Below are 15,892 nucleotides of genomic sequence, written 5' to 3' on the forward strand. Positions count from 1 at the left end.
GTCCCTTTAGTAAAGAACCTGTGTTCGAGAACTGCTTCCCCAAGGCCTCTGTTCACGGCCTGTCTGGAGGATCGTGCATGCTACGGTTATCGGGGATGCTGCCTGTTTTTCTGCAGAATTTATGTCATTTGTAAACATTGTCTTACTACTTCAGACCCTGGGTTGAATATAAATCCTAAAGTAAAGCATGTAGGGGCAACTGTGGGTGTGCATGACTGGCTGGACCAGCAATGACTTGGGTAACTATTTTTAACTTCAGACTGTAGAGTTCTTCTATGGGAGTAAATCTAAGCATGTGAGCTGATGTTTGGAATCTTCTGGATAATTCTGTTGTCCTCTGCTCTTAGATGCTTGCAGACTCCCATCACATGGGTCTAATATAAAGAATTCCCACGCGAGTGATGGGCTTGTTGAGTGCAATGGCAGACTTCCCCACCAAGGGATATTGGCAGTGGGCAAAGTTGGGGCACAGCAGAGGGCCAGTTCAATGCACCTCTCTTGACCCAGACTGGCAGTGAGAGGGTGTGTGGAGGTGAAGCTTTTACTTCCTTGATCCTGAGTGGGCATTTTCTTAGTCTCAAGACTACATCTTTACTTTGCAGTATCATTCTCTGCGTATATAATATTTATCAACAATCCACAATAGGCCAGGCCCAGAATGAAAGAAAAATCTATATAAGCCACAATTTCTGCCTCTGAGAAAATGACCTCTGAAAGGTAGAAGAGAGAATTTGAAAACACACACATGTTGAGTTCATGGGACAAGCCACTTGCCCTTGAGTTTCTCTCTCGTGGAAGATAATAAAAACGTGAGACAGTAAAGCTGACCCCCTTCAGTATTTACTTAGCACAAACAAAGAGCTCATTGTTCAGTGCTTTGAAAACAGTCCTGAGTGAAAATTTGATGGTATTGGCACGCCTGACTGGAGACTCTGTAGGGTTATTTTCTTGATTAAACCCAACGTCCTGGAAATTTCCTCCCCAAAGACCTACACTGGAGCCTCTCCTGACCTTTTCTTCTATCAGGGGCCCTTCTCTGTCGTTGTTCAGTTGCTCAGTTGTGTCTGACACTTTGTGACCCATGGACTGCAGTGCGCCAGGTTTCCCTGTCCTTCACCATCTCCCAGAGCTTGCTCAAACTCATATCCATTGAGTTGGTGATGCCATCCAACCATCTCATCTTCTGTGGCCCTCTTCTCTTCCTGCCCTCGATCTTTCCCAGCCATCAGGGTCTTTTCCAATGAGTTGGCTTTTTGCATCAGGTGGCCAAAGTATTGGAGCTTTAGCCTTAGCATCGGTCCTTCCAATGAATATTCAGACCCTCCTCTGTACCATGTTCCATAAACACAGACTCAGCTAGCTGCCTACAGAGCAGGGAAGGGTTTGCTGCCAGAGTGAAGGACTAGGGACTATTACCCTATGGAAAGGTGGGCAAGTAACAAGTCTCGTTGGTCATTTTAGCCTGGCTTAACATCTCCACTCTGACTGTTCTTAATATGCATCCTTCACATGACTTTCCAACTCTGAACCCACTTTCTCCTGGCTCTGCCTAACTGAGAGCTGTTCTTTTAGTTCTCCTGGGCACAGAAGAGATGAGGCAATTTTCTGCCGTTGTTTTTGAGGGAACCATTGAGCATCCATCAGATTATGCTCCAAGCAATTCTTTAGAGAAACCACATTCTCTTAGACACTCATTCCCAGAAATCTTCCTTACATTTTTCCTTGGTTCCTGGGCATTTATTATCCATCCATATACATGCTCAACCCCTGCCATCACTCTCATAAAGTTTGAAGTCTGTTTTTGCTAATTTGCCTGTGATCAAGAAAGACTATTCCAAGAAATGGTCTCTTTAACTGAGTTGAATTCTCTTTCATTCAACAGATATTTATTGAGCATCTACGATGTTCTAGGCACTGTGGTGAGGATACAGTAGAAAACAGGACCAATAGAGCTCCTGCACTCAAGGAGTTCCCTGCTTAGTGACAAGGAAAAAAGACAAGAAAACTGGAGGTGACTGATGATTGGTGATGTCTGAGCTGACATTTAAGGATAAAGAGGACTCAGAGCCTGGAGAAAGGATTAGGGTTAAGACTCTACTGTTTATAGCAGTCCATGACCATGTGAAAGTAGGATATTATTCCCAAAAGATTATATTAGATAGGACTACATCTGAGGATGGGTAAAAAAAAAATTCAAGTTATGTTGATCTAACTATGTAGAAGTTTCCTTTTTCTCATTTAGCACAAAGTTTGGGGCTAGGAAGCCCACAACTAGTATGATGTTGCCATCAGGAATCCAGGCTCCTTCTGCTTTTCAATTAGCATTCATCCTCATGATCATTACCTCATGGCCTCAAAACGGCTACTCAAGCCCCAGCATCACATCCAAGTTCCAGGCAAAAAGAACCAGGCATCAAGGGCAAAATGCAATGTACAAACTAAGACTCCCTCCTTTAAAGAGCTTTCTAGGCTGCGTCACCCAGTAATTTCTTCTTATACCTCATTGGCCAGTGGCGTATTACATGGCTGCCAGTCTGTAAGAGAGGCAAAGTGCATCACCACCATAAACAAAACAGAGGTGCTCTTAAAAAGCAGAAGATGAGATTAGATATTGAATAGGAAACCAGCTGTTTTTGCAAGAGTAACAGAAACAATAAAAACAATATCCTCATTTTTATATTGCATTCACATCCATTAAGGCATCTTATCCTTTTGAAATGCAAGAAGTGAAAGTCAGGCATCTTTCTTTTTAACAGAGACTTGGAGAAGCAATCTGACCTGCCCAAGATCATCAGAAATACAATCCAACACACTCTGAAGACTATAGTCTATGTTATATACGATGCTACTTATGAGTTGCGCTCTATACGGTAGGTCCTGGACATTCAAGATGATCATGTCCCAGGACTCTGTGAAACTCTGTATTCAGGAAAAGACTGAGCAGGAAGAAAGAAGGGCCAGGATGAGAACTGCAAAGCCTCTTGGAAATAGATTCTGATCTGCCAGCCAGGCTCATCCACAATTGTTAGTAGCTATTAATAACAACATTTACAACAACAGCTAAACACTCATGCAGTCCTTTGTTCTTATAGGCATTATTTCATTCCACCTTCATAACAACACTGTGAGTTAAGCATACTATTGTTGTCTTTACAAAGGAGGATACGGAAGTTCAGAGAGATTAAGCAACATGCCCAGTGTCACACAGCTCATTGATGGCAGAGTTAGGGTTCAGAGTCAAGCCTGTTTGATGACAGCATCTAAATTCCAAACCTAACTTCCTTTTTTATGCTCTTCACAGACTCTGTCTCTCTTGCATACCAGAGAAAGGGAGTGGAATTCAAACTAGGACCTCAAAAGAATGATAGATGCCATGCTTTATCAAGGTTGTGTATCCCGGATCTGAACTGTAGAAGTGAAATCTGTACATCCTCAGGGTCTACTGTAGTTAAAGTCTTTTAGCACTGTCAAAGATGAAGGCAAATCTCTGACGCCTGTTTCCTGCGTGTGTGTGTGTGTGTGTGTGTGTGTGTGTGTAAGTCACTTCAGTCATGTCCCACTCTTGTGACCCCATGGACTGTAGACCGCCAGGCTCCTCTGTCCATGGGATTCTCCAGGCAAGAATACTGGAATGGCTTGCTATTTCCTCCTCCAGGGGGTCGTCCTGATCCAGGGAGTGAACCCATGTCTCTTATGTCTCCTGCATTGGCAGACACATTCTTTACCACTAGCACCTGCAGTTGGGGTCATCCTGTAGATTTTCCTTAGTCTTCTTCCTGTGAAGTGGAGTTTGTTGTAATTGCCAGGTTGTGGTTAATGTAACTATCTTTTTGAGCCATTTCTATTAAGATTTGGGTCTTCAGTTAGTGAAATGGACTTTCATCTTCTTAAATATGAACTAGAAGGAGAGGAATCTGAGGCTTCTATGGCATTCCAGAGCTTAGGCATGCAAAGAAGCCCTCTTGTTAAGACAGGTAGTATGGTCTGGAATCAGATCTCAAAGGTGGAAGAGATGCTGTGGTCCAGCCTTCACAGAACTAAGGAAATAAGGCATTATTAGCTTCGTTTCAAAAATGAGATGACTGAGGCTCAGAGCTTCAAAGAAATGCCCAGAATCCTGCAGCTAGTGTCAGAGCCTAATTCAGTTACTCCAGGGAGCAGGAGGAATAGAATAACTTTTCTTCTTACAGATCAGGAGTCTGTATACACTGTTTTTAAAGAACTTCATGTCTGTCTGTTGAGCCTTTTGGTTAGTCTCAGAGAGAATGACACAACCTATTCTATCATAGGGACAGTTTTCAAAATTAACAGGGAAGACATCACTTCCCTTACCTCTGTCTGTGTGGTCAGGACATTGACAGGTGACTTACCTTAAGTACATATTCTAAATATACATGGAGAGGTGGAGCTGGTTCCTATTAACATTCCTGTGCAACAATATCCAAAGACTTGCTTTGAGCTCAGCTCTCTAGCCTCTGTTCCAAAGATGCTGATTTCAACCCGTGTCTTCCTCCAGTCAAGCTGGAGGACAGCTTCTGAGTATCTGCTTGTTCACACAGTGGGCTCTGCGTGTGCCGTGTTCATGCCCTCTTCCAGCACAGATTAGCTTCCAGCCCGACTGCTCCTGGCCAGTGATGTAAATGTACCAGCTGCTTCCTGAGAACCAGTCGGCATTCTGCAGGAGGGGGCAGGTCCCTTTCCCAGGCATCAGCCTGCCTGCTCTCAGCCTAACCCTCTCGCCAGCGTTGGTGGGTCCCTCCATTCTCACATCTCCCCATCTGAGAATCAGAGCACCACACAGTCCTCTTACAAGCCTGTGATTTATCAACGCAGCTCCAGCTGAGGGCTCTGAGTCTGATTCTCTATGACTGCTGATTGTGGGAACATGGCAAGTGTTGTTTAAAGGGGCAGGCTGGGCTGGGCCCCTGCCACTGACGGACAGAGAGAAGGTGGCTGGTGGGGGGAGAAAGAGCTGCACCCTGATCGGAAAATGAAGGCGCTTCTGTTGCTGATCCTGCCTTGGCTCAGCCCTGCCAACTACGTTGACAATGTGGGCAATCTGCACTTCCTATACTCAGAACTGTGAGTCCCCCTCTCACTGTGCCTGCCTGTGTCTGGGTGTGGATTGTCGGGGGTGGGACCTGAGTCCGTCCTTGGGCCGGCATGTCAGTTTAGAGGGATAAATTCCACATCCACTAGATGCACTTGGACAAAACATCCTGTCAGTAGTTTGAAGTCGCGTGCTTAGCGGTCTGTGACTTAACAGAGAAACACCATCTTACTGATGCGGTGCTTTCCCAACAAGGCATTTTTTCCCCTGCATCTGTGCCAACACTGCTTTCTTCCTTGCTTTTTTTTTTTTGATACTCTGCTTTTTCTCAATAGATGCTTCTTCACTTCCCTCCATAAATAGAACCAAAGGACTGTTAAGAACAGAAGCTGCGTGTACAGACCTGAAGTCTCTATTGGACATTTCTAGTTATAAACAGATATCATCCTTTTTTTGAGACAATCGGTCTCCAATCCTGAAAACACCAAGAGTGTCAGTATGGGGGTGAGATAGCCCTATATGTAAAAAATATGCACCCTTTTTGTTTTTATTTTTGATAATTTTTATGCATCGGAAAGCAGAAGAACCCTGCACTGAATACCTGTATTCCTATCACCTAGATATAATGATTAACATTTTGCCAATTTTGCCTCATTTGTTTTATTTTTTTATGGAAGTGATTTGGAGTAGATTGCAGTCATCATAACATTTTATCTCTAAATATTTCATTAAGCATCTCAAAAAAAAAAAAAAAAAGACATTTTCCTCCATGACCTATGTTCATTTTGTAAGAGGAAATGACTCACATCCCTGATCTTTACAGTGATATTTTTCAGGCTGTTTTTGTTAATAAGCTTTGAAAAAGGATTGCAGACTGATGTGAACAGCTTCTAGCAATCAGATGAAAAGTGCTGCGGTGTGTGTCTCAGTCTTGGGAGTATTTACAAAAATGTAGTTCTCAAAAATGAGTTCTCTGTACTCACAGACAGGTAAAAATAGCAAGAGTTGCTTCTTTATAAATTAGAGTTGGGGTAGGGGGCAAATGAAAAGAGGGACTCTAAATAGAGTCCAGACATCCCAGAATAGAAAAGCTTGACTGGTCAGATTTAAGTAGAGATCCTCGCATGTTTAGATATAACCAGTGCCTCTGTTATAGTTAGGCAGACTGATCAATTTGCCCAGCACAGTAGATGCTCAATAAATGCTCCAGAAGTAGAGAAGAGAATAAATGACCTGGGTCTGTGAAGGACATTCATTTTGAGGACTCTTCGTTTCAGAATTTCCTGGTCCTACCTTATTGGAAGGTAAACCCAGTTCACCTTGGATAAGACGGTTCGTAGAGAAAGTATCTGGCTTAAGCCTGAATCGTAAGCATCTCTGGGGTAATAATGACATTGTGGAAGCTTTTCTGGAAAAACATACGATGGCAGATTTGATTGGGATTATGGAAAAGCCCCTTCCTCTCTCATGATGGATGCTGAAGCCATCTCTAAAATCTAGTGCCAGAAAGCTTTCCTCCCAACCCTTTCCACCTGCATCTCTCCACGCCCCACCCCCATCTGCTATTCTTGTTATTTGCTGTATTAGTTTCCCAGAGATGCTGCAACTAAGTCTATACAAGACAGCGCAGATTTATTCTCTCATAGTTCTGGGGGCTAGGAGCTTGAAATTAAGGTGATAATAGGGCCACACTCTGTGAGGGCTGTGGGGGAGAATCCTTCCACACCTCTCCCAGCTTCTGGGGGCTCCAGGCATTCCTTGGCTTGTGGCTGCATCACTTCAGTCTCTTCCTCCATCTTCACACAGCCTTCTACAGTTTGTGCTCTCCAGTTCTACATCTTCTTCCCCTCTTGCAAGGATACATGTCACTGGGTTTAGGACTCATCTGGATAATCCAGATGATCTTGAGAACCTTAGTCTAATTGCATCTGTAAGACTCTTTATCCAAATAGGGTCACATTCACAGGTTCTAGGTGGCATGTTTTTAGAGGCCACCATTCAACCCATGTCGGGTCCTAATGAGGAACCTTTCCATTGAGTTACTTTCCATTTATAGCCTAATTAAAGAAGGCTCTTCTTACTGGCTTACAGTTTTCTTTTCCACAAGTTCATGAATCAGAGGCAACTTTTCTGAGTGAATTCAAGCTAGCCACCTTTTCTGAATGTGAAGCAATCCAGGAGGCATGATATGAGGAAATTATAAATATCACATTCCTGTACTGATTTGATAGAACTTTCTTGGAAGCTCCCAGTTCTGTGCAGCTGTTACCTGATGCTGCTAGTGATGATGAACTAATCAGTGAATTAATGACATGTTTCAGGTACTGGGGCTTCCCTTGTGGCTAAGCTAGTAAAGAATCCACCTGCAATGCGGTTCAGGTACTGTGGCAGGTACTGGAAGGAATATACAGGCAGTAAAAATTAGTCACAGCACCTGCCCGCGAGGAGTTGAGGATTTAATTGAGAAGATAAAACTTATACAGATAAGAAATATAAACAATGATCTAGGACATAAAGGTGTAAGTCTTTAGACAGTAGGTTAGGTAACCAGTTGAGAGGAGGAGGAGATTGTGCATTTTGGTGAAATTGATCAGGAAAAGCTTGGCAAGAAGATGGGGGCCTGAGCGGGAACTTGAAGTAATTAGGGAGGAATTAGGCAGAATCAAAGAGAAGGACAGAGAAATGTTTCAGGCAGAATCCGTTGCACAAGAAAGGGTAAGAGGTGGCTGTGGTTGCCAGCAAAGGTTAGAAAACAACCACAAGCTGTGAGTGGCCCTGGGGGTGGGTCTGCTCAGAGTTCTCGGCCCTGGGGCCGCAGGGTGGTGAGCCTGTCGGCCACGGGGATCTCAGAGGTGGAGTGCATTAACCAGGCTTCTTCAGACACCCTTGTCTGGGCTTTGGCGTCCAGGCCTTGGGTGAAGCTTACCCTGTGTCCTGAGCCTCCAACCACAGAACTTCTGGATTTTCCTTTCTCTCTGACACCAAGACTCCCTCAGCCTGAGTCCTCTTCCCTAGCATCCCAGCTGGAAAACTGGAGGTAATCCAGTAAATGGATTCAAATTTAATGTGGCCCCCAGGGGTCTCAAACTCAAATGCCTAGAGGAACCAGGCAGGAGTTATCTAAACATGTGAATCATTCAGATCTAAGACTACAGGAACACCTGAGGCATCCGATAAACTGCTGAGAAAATAAACATATAAATATATATGCATGTATATATATAAACATATATGAAAAGAAATTGAAAGTGAAGTCACTCAGTCATGTCCGACTCTTTGCAAACCCATGGACTATAGCCTACCACACTCCTCCTTCTGTGAGATTTTCCAGGCAAGAGTACTGGAGTGGGTTGCCATTTCCTTCTCCAGAGGATCTTCCCGACTCAGGGATCGAACCCGGATCTCCTGCACTGCAGGCAGATGCTTTACGTCTGAGTCACCAGGGAAGTCCCATACGCATATACATGTATATATAGTGTCAGGGGAGTGTGTAATTTCCTTGGTTCTGTCTCATCACATCAAAAATTTGAAGCGACGGGGGTCAAAGCCCTCGGACAGGCCGTGTCACAGCTCAGTTTTATTTAGAAAATAAAAGGAAAATACATCCTCGAGGCACGAGGGCATGCCAACCTAAAAGACATGAAGAGAAGAGAAGAGAGAGCGAGCCCTGGCCCTTTGGCTCCTCTTTTTATATGTTATTCCTCCCCCGGGCCTGCCCCATGTAAACTGGGATAGCCAGGAGTGCTGCTTATTCTACCTGAGGTCCTCACTCGAGTCCTCTGACCTTTCTTTGTTCTATTTTCACTGGCTTTTCCCTTCCCGTTCTTTTAGCCACTGCCATTCTGGACTCCTTTTTCCTATTCTAACTACCTAACATATAATATACATATTATGTATACAGGTTCGACCCCTTGGTTCCAGGTTCCCTGGAGAAGGGAAAGGCTACCCACTCCAGTATTCTGGCCTGGAGAATTCCATGGACTGTATAATACATGGATGGGGTCGCAAAAGAGTCAGACAGGACAGAGCAACTTTCACTTTCATATATATGTAAACATGTATATGTATACATAATAATAACATATCTATTTTGTAAAGCATACATAATATATAAGGTAAACATGTATACATATATACTGGCTTGATACTGTTTTAGTTGCTAAGTCATGTCCTATTCTTTTGTGACCCCAGGGACTGTAGCCCACTAGGCTCCTCTGTCCATGGGATTCTCCGGGCAAGAATACTGGAGTGGGTTGCCATTTCCTCCACCAGGGGATTTTCCCCACCCAAGGATCAAACCCATGTCTCCTGCATTGGCAGGCGGATTCTTTACCACTAAGCCACCAGGGAAGCCCATAGATAATGGCTAAAAGGCATTCAAATTCAACTTAACTCCAAATAAAAACACCTGTGTCCAATCCCACAGACACTTCTGCCTGCCTGGTTTGGCCTTGAGGGCCCAGAGTTTATGACCCCAGGCAGCCCCTTCTTTAAACATTTCCATCAGCACGTGTTGACATGACCCAGAGGAGAGTGAATTCCATAGAAGAAGCCGAAAACCAGGGTGTTTAGTATAAAGGAGTCCCAGTCAGAGAATAGGGGGCAGGGAGCTGAGGATTGCTTTTGGGGTCTACAGAAAGCCTGCCGAAAGGATCAAGGGCAGTGCTTTCTTTCATAAGCCCTCACCCCCAGACTCCCATGAACTCTTTCTGAACTTTCTAGACGCCCAAGCAAATTTAAGAAATAGACTTTGAGTTTCACACACATGAGCATGGGTCCAGCCTTATAGTCTTTCTGGGTCTATTTACAGCTTCATGCATGTCCAGACTTACAGGTGAAGTTCTTGGAGCAGTGAGGGTTCTGAGGACCACCCACATAACAACTGAGGGCTGATTTTTTTTTTTTTTTACTTTAAAATGCAGATGGTCGGGCTCTAAATCAATTCCCTAAAACAAAAGTCTTGGGTGGAGTGCATCCATTTTTATTCTCAAGTTCCCCTTAATTCTTATGAAGCCCATCCTATTTTCATTCTTAACAAACAACTCCCCAAGTGATCCTTTTGGGCATTACAATTGAAGAACCCTTAGTTCCAGCTCAGGTATCAACTCACCCTGACATCCTGTGAAAGTCATCTCCCCGTCCCTCTGCGCTCCTCTGTGGTGTACCCTCCACAGCGTCCCATCCACTCTGCTCTGCCTGGTGAGTCCTTAGAAAGAGGGCTGGTTGAGAGTTGTTTATGTCTGAACACCCAGCTTCTGCACAGTACAGGCCTAAACTGAACTAAATGAAATGAATTCGCGTCGTGTCTTGGCCAGTTCCGTGACAAGTTGTCTGTATCTCAGGCTTTGCAGAAAGCAGCACTGGGCCTGAGTAACTGAAACGGCTGCTGCTGCTCAGGTTAATAAATCTCCTGTAGCTTTTGTAACATTTCTTTCAATATTTTGTTTAGCAAAAATCCCAAGGAGAAACATTAGAGTTGCGGGTGGTGGAATGATGAAATGAATTTTACGATACACTCCCAACTCTCAAAAGCTATTTACAGAAAATTGAAAGTTTTGTCATCTTTCCCCAACCATTCAGATTCTATCTCCTGTAGTGTCTGAAAACAGTTCTCACTTTGTGTCATATTTTGGTGGAAGCTGTGTTTATGCTTGTGTGGTAGAGTCTGAGTGAATTTCCAGCAGCTCAAGCCCTATTCTTCAAAGCAGGTGACTGTCCTTTGTTTGAAAGATGAAAGTATCAGTAAGGCAGCTAGGCATCGTCTGCCAGTGGGGGATAACTGGTCCCTAAAACTGGTGCTATGCTATTGCCATGGGGCTTCTCAGGTTGTCAGGAAATGCTGGCTGTCTTTCTCACTTACAGTCAAATATTCTTGGTTTGGAACTGGCATCACTAGAAACAGAATCCATGCCCATATCTGGAGGGAGAAATTGCACTCTTTCCCGACCCCTGCAGAGAGAGTAGCTCTAAACAGGGATGGTTTATTCCCCCTGGAGTTTTGTGCTCGGGAAATTAAAATGCATGACTCCAGTTTTGCAACCTGAATCATTTAAGGCTATGGAAGGATGTCTCTGGAGAAGCTGCCAAGAACAGCAGGAGTTCTGAGGCGGCCCTGTGTGTGTCCTTCTGGGAAGTGGGGTAGGGCCCGGAAGTCAGAGACGCAGAAGACCGACCACGTGTCTCAGGTCCAAGGATCCCAGCCACCCTCTGCAGAACTTCCTCGGACAAACTTGCAAAACACACCTCTGACAAACGACAGTCTTCATTGGGGTTCACAGACCAATAAGAGCCTTAAATCACACCCCACTGGGCATCCTGGGCTTTCACAGGTTTCGAGATGGTTTGCCCTGGTCCAACTTCTCCATTTCCCTTTCTTTAGGGAAAGGTCATGTGGCAGCACTGGCCTCCTCCCCGCTGGCTTCAGCCAGACTTGGCCATGAGCTACACAGCCCGGGGAAGCATCTTTTCCAAAGGCTTTGTATTAAGCAGAGGTCCACACAAGGCATGTCGAGACTGTTGCTGTTGGACTCTTCTTCGTGTGAATGAGGAGGAAGAGGGTTGAGGGAGAAGAGGGCAGTAGAATGACCTCAGCATCCTTTTCCTCCTCACTTCATTTGCACTGTGTTAACGACTCCCAGCAGTTTCCAAGTTTAAACCAACAGAGTGAACTCCATGGGTTTGCCAGGAGATGCTTTCCAAGTTAAGTCTCAAAGAAATTATTTCTTTTTCATCAAAATTGAAAACAAAACAAAAAAAAAAAACTGCCGATCTCTGGATTTTTCTCATCCTATGTTTTGAGAATCCAAGATCAAGTTTAGATTAGGATTTAGAAGCTAGGAGGTAGCATTTACAGAGGAAATGGGGTGAGGTGGAGAAATCCTCCTCCAGTAGAGGGGAGCGAGGTCCATTCTGGGGGAGTGGAGCCAGAGTCCATCTGTGTTCAGTGACTCTCAAAGTCTTCCAAAGCATTGCAACTCAGCACATGTCTACTAGGGCATTTCCCCCTTAAACCTACAGCTTGTGTATTTGGAGGGAAATTGAAGCTGCATGTTCCTGATTGATTATACTCAACTCATCAAAATGGTGCTTTGTAATGATGCTTTATCCAAAGAGCATAGTGATCCTGTTTAATGGTCTTATTTGTTTTCTCCTTGAGAATCAGCAAGTTCTTTTTTGCCAGCAGAAAAGCAACATCAGTCCCAAATCATTTACTTCCTGATCTAAAATGCCCAACTCAGGGGCTTCAAGGTACCACTCTGGTGCTCAGTAAATTGTCTGCTTTTCTTGATGTCACTTAACTATATCAGGCAGATGAAAGACAGTGGGTTTTTTTTTTTTTAATATCGGGCCTCACTGATTTCTTCATGTTTGGTTGATTTTTGTTTTAAAATTCTTCACTTTTTATAGTGAAAATCTCAGTGTAAAAGTAGAGTATAAGGAATCCCCATGTACATTAACACCTGTCTCCAATAATTAATAATTCATGGCTATCTTTTTTCATCTATATCATCTTTTGAAGCAAATCTCAAACATCATAGTTCATCTGCAGATGTCTTAGTGTTTATCTCTAAAGAATACAGGTTCTTAAGAAATGTAGCCATAACATTAATATCATACAAACAACCATAATCCCTTAATATCAAAATGCAAGCAGTTTAAGTATGCAATCAGTTCAGCATTTCCCTGTTGCCTTGGCAAACTCCAAATACCAGGTTAGTAGCTAAAAAAATACAGCAATTATTTAATTTACTGTAAAGTTGAGGGAAATGTAAAGAAGACAATTGTTACATCCAAAACGTGCAACAATCTTATGAATTCAACCAAGATGGGTATTTTTGATGACTTTGTCACCCAGAAGCTTTAAGAGGGGGAACTTAAAGAGGATTGGGCAGTATCTTCTCCTTGAAGTGATAATCTCCCAACTTTTTTCATCTCAGTGTTAGTCACTCAGCCATGTCCTACTCTTTGCAACTCCATGGACTGTAGCCCGCTAGGCTCCACTGTCCATGGGATTTCCCAGACAATAATACTGGAGAGGGTTGCCATTCCCTTCTCCAGGGGATCTTCCCAACCCAGGAGTCACACCCGGGTCTCCTGCATTGCTGGCAGATTCTTTACTGTGTAAGCTACCAGGGAAGACCCTTTTTCATCACAGACCTATAGCAATACATTCCAGGCAAGAATACTGGAGTGGGTAGCCATTCCATTCTCCACGGGGTCTTTCCCACCCAGAAGCTGAACCCAGCTCTCCTGTATTGCAGGCAGGTTCTCTACCCTCTGAACTACCAGGGAAGCCCTTACCTATCCTGTGTGGTGTTGTGCTAAGTTGCTTCATTTGTGTCCAACTCTTTGTGACCCTGTAAAATGGGATTCTCCAGGCAAGAATAGTGGAGTAGGTTGCCATTTCCTTCTTCCTGATCCAGGGGTCAAACCCACATCTCTTATATCTTCTGCATATGTATGATGATTTACAAATTGTATACATGTATTAATGTGTTATATCCATTGTAAGACATACAGAAATGCTGTTAAAGGATCAGAAAATTCTGCATAAGAGTTCTATTATAGTCCCCCACATTCCTCACGGGTATCATCACTTTGGCGACTACCGCGGAGGAACGGCAGGCTCTCAGGACTGGTTGGCATCAGAACACAACCCCTTCATTAAAGTAAACAGGGGAAATTTCCCACTGCCAGTCTGTGGGATTGGCCTTGGAAGGAATAGGGCAGGAAATGGCCCGTTTCTGCAAGCCAACGAAAACTTGCAGACCAAACAACCAGACAACTTTTCTCCTAGTTATTTCCCCCTTTTCAATCACCATTACTTCTTCTGCGCGGCCCATGTGGACCCTACTCTCCTCCAGCTGCCTCTGTCCTAAACAACACCTGCTTTCATAAACATTGGGTCTGGTAGCAGTGGGGGGCGGGAGTGGTCCAGGGTTGTTAAACCTGAAGCATTTAGAGGAGTCCTCTTTAAAAAAAAAAACCAGAATCATGAATTCATACTGGCTAGGTCCCTGGTGAGGTCTTGGAAGGACTCATGCATGCCTTGGGCTGGAATCATCAGTCTTGCAGTAACAACTGCCCCCCGCCCCCCTCCCGTGTGTGAGCGCTGAAATACCAGCTGTGTGTCTGTGTCCCCTTCCCCTCCCCATTTCTCACTGTCTTTTAGTTCCCTGTAGAACAAGCTCTGGGAATTCCGGTGCCCCTCGAAGCCCACTCCTCCTGTGTTTTAACCCCCACATATCCAGAGCTAGAACAGTCTTCCTGATGATCTGTGGGCCGAGGGAGAACTTGTGGCCCTTCTCCACTGTCTTCCTTCATAATCGGTTCTACCCAGAAGAGTCAGGGAGAGGCCTGGGCCCCAAGACCTTTGTCACCCTGAGAATCTTAATGAAGTGGCCCACCACTGAAAAGCTGGAGGTAAGATAAGGTGGTGATTAAAGCCACACACTCTGCAGTCAGACTCAGCTTCCTATTCAGTCTCTGCCAGCTGGGCAAACTTAGGCAAGTTACTTAGCCTCTCTGAGCTTTTCTCCTCTATAAACGAGGGTAGTGACACCTATCTCACAGATCACGAATTTTGAATCCAACTATATAAAACATTTAGTACAGTTCCTGGCACCTAGCAAACCCTTAAGTTATGGATTTTATTAGTAGTAATACAGTAGTTATAAGAACTTCTCATCAATTCTAAGATAATCCTTAATGTAAGAGCTGCCCGGGTCTTCTAATGGCACTGTACAGAGATAATGGGTAGTGCTTTTTTTCTATTTCTGTAAAATAATGCTACACCTACAACAGATGAAATCTTTAATGAAATTTGATAATAGCTAAACATCCAGGATGAGCAGGGATGGGCTGAGATCAAGAAAGTGGAGTTACTGAAAGGATACATTCCCTCCTTTCTTCCCTCCCTCTCTGAAGACTTAGCTCAGACAGGGATGACTAGTGTCTCTGGGAAAACCTGGGGAAACACCGAAGCCGTTTGTCAGTGGACAAGGACCCTGCCTCCCACACAGCTCTGTGGGTCCTCATCTCTGAACTGACTCCTGTGCTTCCTCCTCCCCAGAGTCATTCTTCCCTACTTAGCTCCTTGTCTTGTAACCTTGACATTGCAGCTCCTACTTCTCCTTTCCTTTTTCCTACTCATCTTCCCCCTTTCCTAATTTGCAGAGGAAGACTGGATCCAGCATGGTTCTTGGCTGGAGGAGTCTGTGGCCCAGAGTCATATTTTTTTTCCTAGCCAAAGGGGGCTGTGGAAATGATCCAGTCTGCCCACTTTGTAGGAATTCACCCAGATAACTCAGTCCTACCAGTAACAAGCTATGTGATCTCAAACATGATGTTTTGGGGGAAACAATGTTAATGCATTCATTATTTTAATTTTTCTTCAAGAAACAGTAAAACTGGAGTTAGTTGTTAAAATTTAACTAACCTTGGCTGATCCATATCAATGTATGACAAAACCCACTGAAAAAATAAATAAATAAATAAAGGGAAAAAAAAATAAAAAATAAAATAAAATTCAACATTTTGGTCTTTAAAAAAAAAAACTTTAACTAACCTTTTTGGACAAAGCAATGGCATAGATATGATAAAAATGATACATGTGACTATGCACATCACCTTTAAGGAGTGAGTGACTTCTGAGGGTATATGACCACCCAGGCATACTCAGCATCATTGTGGGACTTCCTTGATCAGTTTTGTACAAATGCAACCTGAGGTCCTTAAACAAAGATAAAGCTTCACATCAGAATATGGCATTCCAAGGATTTTCATATAATCCCAAGGGTCTCACATACAAGGGATGGCAGCAGAGAGACAGGGTGGAGCCCA

The 15,892-nt window shown here is 44.0% G+C and overlaps 1 protein-coding gene across 6 annotated transcripts in view; it reads left to right on the forward strand.

Moving 5' to 3' along the window:
- The window catches only part of LNX1 (ligand of numb-protein X 1), a 185,320-nt gene that overhangs the window by 78,758 nt on the left and 90,670 nt on the right, over positions 1-15,892 (forward strand). Inside the window, exon 1 of one of the 6 annotated variants that reach the window (XM_043906761.1) lies at positions 4,668-5,082. The exons of the other annotated variants lie outside the window; for them this stretch is intronic. Within the exon in view, the coding sequence (XP_043762696.1) occupies positions 4,991-5,082 (92 nt within the window). The 5' untranslated portion in view covers positions 4,668-4,990. Of the gene's footprint in view, positions 1-4,667; positions 5,083-15,892 lie in introns of those variants that run through there. 6 annotated transcript variants of the gene reach the window in all.

Source organism: Cervus elaphus, chromosome 6, assembly GCF_910594005.1.
Source record: "Cervus elaphus chromosome 6, mCerEla1.1, whole genome shotgun sequence".
Lineage (NCBI taxonomy): Eukaryota > Metazoa > Chordata > Mammalia > Artiodactyla > Cervidae > Cervus > Cervus elaphus.